Source organism: Theropithecus gelada, unplaced genomic scaffold (genome assembly GCF_003255815.1).
Source record: "Theropithecus gelada isolate Dixy unplaced genomic scaffold, Tgel_1.0 HiC_scaffold_15883, whole genome shotgun sequence".
Classification (NCBI taxonomy): domain Eukaryota; kingdom Metazoa; phylum Chordata; class Mammalia; order Primates; family Cercopithecidae; genus Theropithecus; species Theropithecus gelada.
In genome coordinates, this window is record NW_020257640.1 from 4,194,550 (window position 1) to 4,205,732 (window position 11,183).

Sequence of the window (11,183 nt, forward strand, 5' to 3'; positions counted from 1 at the left end):
CTCAGCTCCAGAGGCCTGTCTGCCTGTGTGATAGAGTCCCAGCGAGGTTTGAAATTCCGGGGGGGCGGGGCAGTGAAGGCTACTCTTCCCGTAATCCGAGCCAAGGGGCCCTGCGTCCAGCTCCCAGATCATCCCCGCGCAGCCCGAACGCTGCCTGCAAACCCGCGAGCAACGACAGTTCGGGTGTTTGCACCCTGGCGCCCTCTGCGCTTGGCGCGGGCCTGTGGACAGCCCGCGGGGCTCAGAGAGGAAACCAGAGGGCCCCAGGAGCGCTTTCTGATTCCTGGCCACCGGGTGCAATTTACAGAAATCATCGGTAGCTTTCCACCGTTTCCCACGGGGAGTCAAGAGGAGAAAAGTCTCAGTTTGTCTGACTTGAGAGAGAGAGAGAGAGAGAGAGAGAGAGAGAGACTATTTCTAGAACAAAACTGTACATGCTGTGAACTGCCTCAGATAAGAAGGAGAAAACTCTGGAGGAAGACTGGATGGTGGGGACATAAATCCAAATACTGAAATTCACGAAGGTGACAACATCCAACAGTGGGCTTTTTCTCGGGCTTTCCAGATACCTAGACATTTTTAGTCTTATTTCATATATACAGAAAAAAAGAAATCCTCCCTGTCTCTCATCCCCTTCATGAAATGCTCTGGGTCCTCTACAAACAAAGCTGCTGCCCCAATTTCAGGAGTCAACGGAGCATTTTATTTTGTCAGCGGAGCATTTTATATTCCATGGTTTACCTCCCACGCACCCCCCACCCACCGGCTTTTTCCCTTTGCTGCCTCCCCTAGTCCCACTCCACTTTGGACAGAATTGCTTAGGATCCCTAACCAATATCCAACGAATCCCCCAGCACCCACCCACCCCCACATTATTATGGGCTCCAAATGAAGACCAAGACCCCGAGTGCTAATTGAATTAGTCTATTGAAAAAGACTGTCAGGTACAATGACGTGACTCGAGGCCCCACATTTCCCAAGGTCTATAGGCTTTGGGGACCTGCGATGTATAGTCTGACCTTCTAGCTCATAATAACGCGGCACTTGTAGCAGAAATCTCCTCGCATTCACTCCCAACAAAACCGCTGGTCATCCAGTCCCCGTAGGAAGGCTGCACGCTATTGTGTTGCGACAACTCATTCATGTCCCGCACCACGAGGCCCCACCGCCATCTGATCTACACTCGAAATGCGATTACCACCCTGTGCATGCAACATGCTCCTACTCCCAGTCCATGGCGCACACCCCTCGCCAGGCTGCAAGAATTTCTTTCATAATTCTCCTTCTGGTCCTCATCCTTGAAAGAGAGGTGGAAACATGCAGGACCCTGGTATTTGTCTCTGCCTACACAAAATCCAAAATTCTATGGACACACAGGCTAGTCCTCTTTTCTGAACAGCATACACCAAAACCCTCAGCAAATACATTTCTTCATGCCTGACTAGTGGGGCTGACTTGGGTGTACACATTAACGTTCACATACACACAGGGGTCTCCTGCCACACACAACTATACACACACACACACACACTACTTTTATAGACTAATTTTCTCTCTGGGTGGCTCTCACAGACCAAGCAAATAAACGCAAATATACACTCTTGTCCCCACAGCCACGGGCCACTCTTCCAGACCGCTGAGTGTTTTCCCCAAAATTAGAAAAGGGGAGAAAGAAAGGTAAAATTTCTCAGTCTTCTCTCTAATAAACACGTCAGTCTTCCGACTACATGATTCCCAAACCCCACTAGCTAGCAGCTCCCCAAACATGTATGCATCATTCTCCTCTGTTTGGCCAGGTGTCTTTGGCTCAGTGGGAGCCCCTGACTATCCTCAGAAAATGCAGGAAGTCTAAGGACGGGAGAAGGGAAGGACGGTTGGGGTCTCTCTCTGTCCTATTTACCCAACTCCCCATCACTGAAGGCCTCTTTGGGACCTCCTTCCTTCAAGTGAAAAAAAGTAGCACCCCTCCCCCAACTTTGGCATTTGAGCCAAAACACTCTATATCTTCCTTGTCATTCTCCACTTTTATCTGGGCTATCCCCAAGGAAAGGGGACTTGGGGACAATCAACTTACTGCAGAGACACAGCCCAGTCTATGGCCTTCTGTGGGCCTCTAGCCCAGGTGACTGCATAGCTCAGAACTGCAAGGCCATAGAAAAGTGCACGGGGTACCCCCACACTTCCATATCTTTGGCCCAAGAGCAGATGGCATTTGGAGAAAGGGGCTCCATTCCATTTGAGTAAGGCTTCCCCACCTGCTACCCGCAGGCCCACCTCTCTGCCACCCCGGCCTGGGCATCAAGTTGAAAGTCATTCCTTAGCTCCCAAAGGCAGAAACGAGTGCCCCCAAAAGGACCGCCACACAAATATAACCACTCGTGCAGATACAATCCTTCACACACACCCTAACCCTTTACCCACATACTTGTACACACAACTCACCCTGCCCGTAGTTCCTCACTCACACGCCCAGCCCCGGGCTCACTCAGAGTTCTGTGAACCCCTCACCCATCCGTCTCGGCCAACATTTGTTCACTCAGCCCTCACACACTTCACTTGCATGCTTGCCAAGACGCCAATGCGCTCACACAGAGTTCTCAATAGCATGTTCATTTGCAGGAGGGAGAGGAGGGCGTAGGGTCTGGGTGGAGGTCATGGAGCGCAGGGCGGCGCGGGGTACCGAGCGTCCGGGCCAGGCCGGGCCTGGGGGAGGTGGGGGGACGAGCCAGCGCGCAGAGTGCCGCCTAATCCAGCTCGAGCTCGTGGGCCGCGGGTGCATTTATCATCCCATTACTGTAACAAATCCGGGCTCCACTACATGAAAGGTAAAATGAATTACCGACGTTAAGCCGTCAATAAAGTCATTTCTGTAAATGGTGTCTCCAAAGGGCCGCCGCATTATTCAGCTGGCTTTATCAGCTGGCTGGAAATTACGTGGAGGAGCCGGGCCGCGCGGCGCGCGGGGCCGCTCACTTTGATTAAGCGTCTTGCCAGCGCGATGTGACAGAGCTTTTGACCAGGGTTTTATTCACAGGCCTGTGATGAACGCCAAGCTGATCAGGCGGAATGAAGAGTAATTAAAACCTATAAATTATCTTCCGCAGCCCTTCTCGAGGCGTCTCCTGCAGGCGAGATAAGGCGTCGAGACCCTATTTACCGCGCTGAAAGGGACCGCGGTGCACAAAAGCTACGCGGCTAAATAGGATATTGATAGTGTCCTAATTAGAATTTAATTAAGTACCCACGCTTGCTTGCGGGATAAAGATTTCAATTTTGCGAACTTAAATATAAATAAAATCCCACCCTCATTTCGGGGAGAAGGGGTGGGGGCGCCTGGAGATTTCGGGGAGCCCTTGGGTGTGCGACTGAAGAGGACTCGGGAGACTCCAAAGTGGGGTTGGAGGCGACTTGGGAAGGTTGAGAAGACTGTAGCGCAGCGTTAGGGAGAGAGGTTTTCTCCCCTAGGCTGCAGCGCAAGTCTAGCCGGGAACTCAGCCCCAGAAATCGGGGGACCCTCGCCTGCTCCCAAGATGCGGTGAGCAATACGAATTCCTGCTCTCCACCAGCCCTTTTGAGAAACTTCAGCTACTGCGGTGTTGGTTCGACTTATTGTGGGTTTGGTTGCATGTTCCTCCTAGCCTAACCCCCTGTGACTTTTCTGGAAAACTGGAGGTAGGGGGATTATTTCGCATGTCACAAATAGACAATATTTCCAAAGAGGTACTTTCTCTACTGTCCCAGTTGGGGAGGGCGTTCAGGGCGAGGAGGTCCGCTGGAGCTCTAAGATGACACCCCCGAAGGCCTCGTTTGCCTTTCTCGGCCACCGCAGGCTTCAGCAGAGTCCGATACTGGTCCTCCAAAACGACTCCGGAGACAAGTCCCGCAGGTGCCTAGAGCTTCAGTCCACAAGCCACTCCCGTCCCTCACATTACCGGTTACGAGAAAACTTTGGGGGTGCCTCGACCAGGAAACAGCGAAAAAGAGCCCGGCAGACGGGAGAGTGATAGCAGCTAGAGGAACCGCATTCCCCTCAAACTAGGGAAGAACGCACAGGGCTGGAGCCGGAGGCACCCAGGGAGTTGGGAGCAATCCCAGGAAATTCAGTTACCCCGCAATTGAGGGAAACTCCTTGTTCACAACGTCAGCTGGCCAGGGCAAACACTTGGGGTGCAGCGCTTTTATTTATTTGATTTTACTTTGCAGGGAAATCTAACATAGAGGTTACCCTGAACTCTAAAGCTAGGGCCTAGCGTGCATCCGCGTTCTGACTCGCCGGCGCGGGGGCCCTCCTGAGATTACTCTGCGTTGCCCGGACTCCCACTGCCAGGGAAGGTCCAGGCGGCTGGCGCTGGGGCTATTCCGAGCCCTCTGGGCTTGGCGCTATGGCGCCAGGACAGCTCCAGGGTGTTGTCGAAAGTCTGGACCGGGAAGGGCATGGGTGCGGATTCCCCACAAAGGAAAAGCAATGCAGCGGGCCGGCAGGAGACGTACAAACGTAAACCTGCGACGCTAGCTAGGCGCAGCGGGCCTTTCAGATTTTGCTATTTGTGAAAAATAAATTGCGCCTCTGAAAGAAACCAACTCTAGGTCTATTTTACATCACCGACATCCTTGTCTCACTCCCCCTCCCTCCACTACACACACCCAAACCCACACCTACCCACAAACACACAAACCGGCAGTGACAACAACCACTCATCCTTCATAACAGCAACCAGAGAGAGAGGAGAAAATAAAAAGCTGAGGTTCTTAGGCGTGGGGGTGTAAAACAGCCAGGCTCCTGCCTACTGCCCCTGCTCCCGGCGCGCACAGACCCATAATCCTGCGTTTCTCCAACAAGTTGTTTATGGAGTTGCTTCTCCATTTGCCTACATCCCAAAATCCACCCCTCCCGGGTTTCTTCTGCCCCCTCCTCGGTCCCGGCCTGAAGGAGGGGGAGGGGCGCGGGTGGGGGAGGGCGGACCCGACGCATAAGGCCAGCGCCGCGGCGCCCCCTCTCCGCCCGTGGCTGACGCCCCCGGATTATTTATCCGCAAAGTCCCGCGCGCACCCATTGGGCCGAGGCCCGAGTGTCAGCGCGAGTCCCGGCTCGCCATTGGCTCCGCACACGTGCGGCCCTGACTCACGTGCTTCCGGTTTGAAGGCAAAAAGTGTGCCTGGGTGATTTTTTTTTTTTAAGCGAGAGAGTTTGTGCAAAGATCCTAGCTGTCAGAGATTTGAAAAAAAAAAAAAAAAAAAAAAAAAAAAAAAAAAAAAAACCCAGCCCGGCGCTGGCGGAGACGCGCTCTCCCTGCAAAAAAAGCAAAGGCGATTAAAGGCGCTGCCAGCCTCACGCTCTGGGCACAGCTGAGCGTGACACTCGGGGAAGTCAAATCCCTCACTACTGCCTAGGAAGATGGCTAGACTTTAAATACTATTTTTTTCCCTTTAAGAAAAAAAATTATTGGAGCTTTTTTTCTTTTTTTCTTGCTTTCTTTTTCCTTTTTTCTTTTTTTCCTTCATTTTTTTTTTTTTTTTTTGGCCGTGGCTTACTCCCCATTTAAATCAAATCATTGAATCTGGTTGCAGAAAGAAAAAAGAAATAGCCAAGTGTCTCCATATCTGGATGTCTACAAATTAGAGAGGGAGAGACAGCGAGATCTATCTGCTAGATAAGAGCGAGCGATCCAGGCCAGACGCCTGAGATTTTTTCCTGCACCCGCCCGTGCCTTCGCTGGGGCTTCGCCTGCCTCCTTCCTCTGCGCACCCCCACGGGCCGCTGGCAAAGTGGGGTGGGGAGCGAGGCGGTGGGGGCGGGGGCCGGCGCGGCGGCCGGGGCGGCGGGGCGGCCGAGCATGGAAGAACAGCAGCCGGAACCTAAAAGTCAGCGAGACTCGGGCCTCGGCGCGGCGGCGGCGGCGGCGACCCCGGGCGGCCTCAGCCTGAGCCTCAGTCCGGGCGCCAGCGGCAGCAGCGGCAGCGATGGAGACAGCGTGCCCGTGTCCCCGCAGCCCGCGCCCCCCTCGCCGCCCGCAGCGCCTTGCCTGCCGCCCCTGGCCCACCACCCGCACCTCCCCCCACACCCCCCGCCCCCGCCGCCTCAGCATCTCGCGGCGCCTGCTCACCAGCCGCAGCCAGCGGCCCAGCTGCACCGCACCACCAACTTTTTCATCGACAACATCCTGAGGCCGGACTTCGGCTGCAAAAAGGAGCAGCCGCCACCGCAGCTTCTGGTGGCTGCGGCGGCCAGAGGAGGCGCAGGAGGAGGAGGCCGGGTCGAGCGTGACAGAGGCCAGACTGGCGCAGGTAGAGACCCTGTCCACCCGTTGGGCACCCGGGCGCCAGGCGCTGCCTCGCTCCTGTGCGCCCCGGACGCGAACTGTGGCCCACCCGACGGCTCCCAGCCAGCCGCCGCCGGCGCGGGCGCGTCTAAAGCTGGGAACCCAGCTGCGGCGGCGGCGGCGGCGGCAGCGGCCGCGGCGGCAGTGGCAGCGGCGGCGGCGGCGGCCGCAGCAGCCAAGCCCTCGGACAGCGGCGGCGGCGGCAGTGGAGGCGGCGCGGGGAGCCCAGGAGCGCAGGGCACCAAATACCCGGAGCACGGCAACCCCGCCATCCTACTTATGGGCTCAGCCAACGGCGGGCCCGTGGTCAAAACTGACTCGCAGCAGCCTCTCGTATGGCCCGCCTGGGTCTACTGCACACGTTATTCGGATCGTCCATCCTCCGGTGAGTACCCAACTCCGGGCTGCGCCATGCTTTCTGGCCTCGCGGACCGCCCCAGAACGCCAAGCTGCGGCGCTAGGGAGAGCAAACCCGGCCTCGGGTACTCCAGTCTCTCACGCCTGCTTCCTCACCCCAGTTCCAGCCGCAACCGAATGTTCACCCAGCTATGCGATCCTGGCCTCTGCGGCCACCACCCGAGAAGCTACAGCTCGTGGCACAGGAGGCTCGAGTCTCGATTCTTTGGTTTTGAACTCTGAATCCCTGGGGCCTTCTTTGTCTTTTATCTTTATTATTCTTAGGAAAAGTACACAGTCAATGATTTTGTTTCCAGGGTGTTTAGATATGGCAGGAAGGTGGGCCTAGTGATGTGTGTCTGAAATCCCACCAGCCGGATCGTCCGGGGGCCAGATTGGACCAGAGAAGGCCTTGTTCAGAAAAATTATATTCACAGTGTGTCCTTACAAACACAAACACCATCTTGATATTTTCTGCGGAGTGACCGTTTACACTGATAAATATGGGGACACACAGGAAGACAGGGAGGAAAGCGTCTGAAAGCCGTCCCTCTCCCCTGGTCGGGTAGCGAAGAGTCTGACCCGGGTGGGTAGAATCCAGGGAAAGGCAGTTGCCAAAAAGGTGGGTGCTGGCAGCCTCTGGTTTTCTGGAACTGACAAACAGTGGGAGAGGAGAGAAAACAGGTCAGGCTCAGGTCAGAAAGCCGGGCCAAGGGTATGAGAGCCAGTTTCCTCCGTAGCTTCTCCGCAGAACGGCTCCCACATCCTCCCCGCCTGGCACTTTACTTTTTTCACCAGCACATCCAGCAGTTAGCAGATTTCTGGCATCCTGTTTTTCTCGGCTTTCCTTCCACTGCATTTCCGTGTGCCCCTCGCGCTTGGCGAACCCGAGGAGGAGACCTGAGCTGGGCTCCGGAACAGGAGGCCAAGGCCTGCCCGACGCCCAGGCCCGCAGTGTCTGGGAGAGCAGCAGAAGCTTTGGCCCAAGATCAGCACTCCAGGCGCCCGGTCCGGCAGGGGGCCGGGAACAACGTAGCCACGCGCCGCTTTCCTCTGGCTGATCTCTCGCCGCCCCAGCGCTGCCGGCCGGGCGCGGATCGATGCGCACTATCAGCTCCCGCCATCTCTAGCCCCGTTATTGACACGTCGGGCTCCCTGAACCTCCGAAAAGCTGCTTTGATTGACTCGCCTGATGGATAGAGTGATTGAGCTGTCAGGCTGCACGGCTTGGGCTGGCCGGGAGACTACGATTTTATTACAAGAGTCCGTGCCTCCGCACACGCATACAACAACACTTCAACATGTCCCGGATGCACAACGCGCAGTGGTGCCTTTTTGGGGTTGTGCGCATTTCCTGGGCTATTTCTCCCCGCTCAGCTAATTACGAATCTAAACCCCAGTTCTGCTCTGGAGAGGGCCTTGGCTTTGTTCTTGGCCACTTTCCTTCTTATGGGCCTGGGTAGGTAGGGGACCAGCTCCTTCTCCTGCTTGGGCAGTTGGGGGAGGAGGGGATGAGCCTCGACCCAGATCTGAGTCGCTGCAGTATGCTAGGCCTGGACTCTTTGTCATAGGACAACTGGTTACCCCAGGCTCTTGCCTGCCCCAGGAGTAGGCTGCCCAGCTTGCCTCTCTGTAGCTAGGTTTGGATATGCCGGCAAAGATCCTTCTTTCCAGACAGTTTTAGAGGTGAACAGGCCTGACAGGGACTTAACTTGGTTCAGCAAGCTACCTTATCCAAGGCAGGACCCAGCAAGTAAATGCCAGAAGACTTGGGTGTGGAAGCGGGTGGGCAGAGGTGCAGGCTTTTGAGGCACACACGAACAGTTCAATCCTCTCCTGGTTTTCCCGCTTTCCTTCCTTCCCTTCTCAGCGGGCCCTCCTCCCAGACTAGTATTTGAAGGGAACTTCACCTTCCTAAGGAGGTTTCCTGTGGCCCCTTCCCATTCCTATCTGGCGGTCAAAGCACTTTTTTTTTTTTCTGGATTGTCCCTGTCTCCCTTCCTCTGCTTCTTTTTGCTCATGGATGGGGGAAGGGGCCGCAGTCTCCTTGCAGATGTCATCAGTAGGCAGAGAAAGCCAATCTGGCTTGTTTTTGTTATTCAGGAGTTTTAAATCCTGAAATTGCAGCGGCTCAAAGGGGAGATAAGGAAGACCCAGATAAGGGAGACCCTACCCCACACAGCCCGTTAGAGGATCCAAGGGGCAAGGCTGAAAACCCAGGGGCCAGGGTCATGAGGATGGATGAGGGCCTTTTCTTCTCCTTCAGAGAAGGGGTGGTCCCTGTATCCCTGAGACACTAGAAAAGGCTTCCTTTAGGCCAAAGAGAAAGAAGGCAAGGAGGTGGGAGGGGGGGGCGGGGGGTTGCACAGGTAGACACCAAATACTTTGGAGCTGAGCAGCCTTCTCCCAGCCCGCTCACTATCCCGTTGTTTTCTGGGGTCAATAGCTACAAGCAGATGGTGTCTTATTGTAGGTTCTCCTGTAGGTACGATTCTTGTGGAGGAGAGGAGGATTAGTCTGTAGGCTGGTGACTCCCCCAGGGCCTGCCCTCACTGCCCTAGTCCTATCTATTCCAGGGCTGTAAGGACAGCAGGCCCCTGACCCCCAACTCTGGGCTGGGCCAGATGAGCTCCAAATATCTGGTCATCTTGGATTCTTTCCTTCTTGGCCGGAAAATTCTGTGATTTCGGTCTGTCCCTGACTGTCCTGTGAGAATTGGGGTGTGGGGTGCACCTACAACCTCAACCAGCTTTCCTTCACCCTTTGCCCTCCCAAAGGGAACCCGGAGACCGCAGTGGTCTGGCGAGGGGCACTTTGATCGAGGGATTGGCCGGCGGGAGGGAGCCAGGGGTTCAGCAGAGCCTCCGAGATGGCCCCGGAAGCGCGGGGCTCGCGGCCCAGCTCGGCAATGCAATTCTCACCGCTTCCTTTGCCCTCTCCCCCCTCCCTTCTGCCCTCCGTCCCCACCCCCACCCCCACTCCGGCCCTCTCCGCCGCTGCAGGTCCGCGCACCAGGAAGCTGAAGAAGAAGAAGAACGAGAAGGAGGACAAGCGGCCGCGGACGGCGTTCACCGCCGAGCAGCTGCAGAGACTCAAGGCGGAGTTCCAGGCAAACCGCTACATCACGGAGCAGCGGCGGCAGACCCTGGCCCAGGAGCTCAGCCTCAACGAGTCCCAGATCAAGATCTGGTTCCAGAACAAGCGCGCCAAGATCAAGAAAGCCACAGGCATTAAGAACGGCTTGGCGCTGCACCTCATGGCCCAGGGACTGTACAACCACTCCACCACCACGGTCCAGGACAAAGACGAGAGCGAGTAGACGCCACCGGCCGGGGCCGCGCGGTCAGGCCGCCGTGCCCGCGCCCCCTCCCGGCACCGCCGCCGTCGCCTCCCGGCCCCTCGCTGGGGGAGAAAGCATCTGCTCAAAGGAGGGAGGGAGCGAAGGGAAAAGAGCGAGCGAGACAGAAAGAGAGCCTCAGAATGGACAATGACGTTGAAACGCAGCATTTTTGAAAAGGGAGAAAGACTCGGACAGGTGCTATCGAAAAATAAGATCTATTCTCTATTCACAGTATAAGGGACGAAACTGCGAACTCCTTAAAGCTCTATCTAGCCAAACCGCTTACGACCTTGTATATATTTAATTTCAGGTAAGGAAAACACATACGTGTAGCGATCTCTATTTGCTGGACATTTTTATTAATCTCCTTTATTATTATTGTTATAATTATTATAATTATTATAATTATTTTATCCCCTCCCCCTCTGCCTCGCTGCCCCCGGCCCAGTTTCGTTTTCGTTGCCTTTTTCATTTGAATGTCATTGCTTCTCCGGTGCCTCCCGACCCGCATCGCTGGCCCTGGTTTCTCTGGGACTTTTCTTTGTGTGCGTGAGTGTGTTTCCTTGCGTGTCTGCCCACCTCCTCTCCCCCACCTCCTGGGCCCCTTCTGTCGGTCTGTCTGTTCTGCCCCCCTTTCGTTTTCCGAAGACTTGTTGAGAAATACGACCCCACAGACTGCGAGACTGAACCGCCGCTACAAGCCAAAGATTTTATTATGTTCAGAAACCTGTAGTCTGAAATAAAGTGTACACTGTGCTCACGAGCGCTGGCGGCCCTCCTGTTTGCGGGCTCGGGAAGGGCGTGGGTCAGAGCACACAGCGTCTCAGCGCCCCTGCGCACGCCGGGCCGGGAGCCGGCGGGGCCTTGCGATCACCGCACAACCAATGCAGGGGCGAAGGGGAAGCACGGCCCAGATTCGGATTTGGCCTGGGTCTGAAGGGTCTGGCGGGACACGCCTGGTTTCCGATTGCGTTCAAGGGAACTCAAAGGCCGGCAAACCCAGTCCTGGCTTCGGAAATGCTGCCCGGATTGCCGGGCAGCTCCCCGCACCGGTCCAGGCCCAGCCCAGCAGCGGCTTCCTCCTGTACAGCCTGCTCTTCACTCCAACCTGCACTTTTCTTTTTCTT

The 11,183-nt window shown here is 55.9% G+C and overlaps 1 protein-coding gene across 1 annotated transcript; it reads left to right on the forward strand.

Annotated features, from left to right (window-relative positions):
* Positions 1 to 4,804: 4,804 nt before the first annotated feature.
* On the forward strand, positions 4,805 to 10,819 carry LOC112617126 (homeobox protein engrailed-1). Its single transcript, XM_025373855.1, has 2 exons — positions 4,805 to 6,705; positions 9,719 to 10,819. The coding sequence occupies exons 1-2, from the start codon at positions 5,835 to 5,837 to the stop codon at positions 10,033 to 10,035; spliced, it is 1,188 nt and encodes a 395-aa protein (XP_025229640.1). The 5' UTR covers positions 4,805 to 5,834; the 3' UTR covers positions 10,036 to 10,819.
* Positions 10,820 to 11,183: the final 364 nt, after the last annotated feature.

What these genes read in the sequence shown, in the direction of transcription:
- LOC112617126 (XM_025373855.1), top strand. Translation starts at nt 5,835, where the DNA reads ATGGAAGAACAGCAGCCGGAACCTAAAAGTCAGCGAGACTCGGGCCTC. An exon ending in TTCGGATCGTCCATCCTCCG is followed by an intron (nt 6,706 to 9,718) that starts GTGAGTACCCAA and finishes CCGCCGCTGCAG; the next exon opens with GTCCGCGCACCAGGAAGCTG.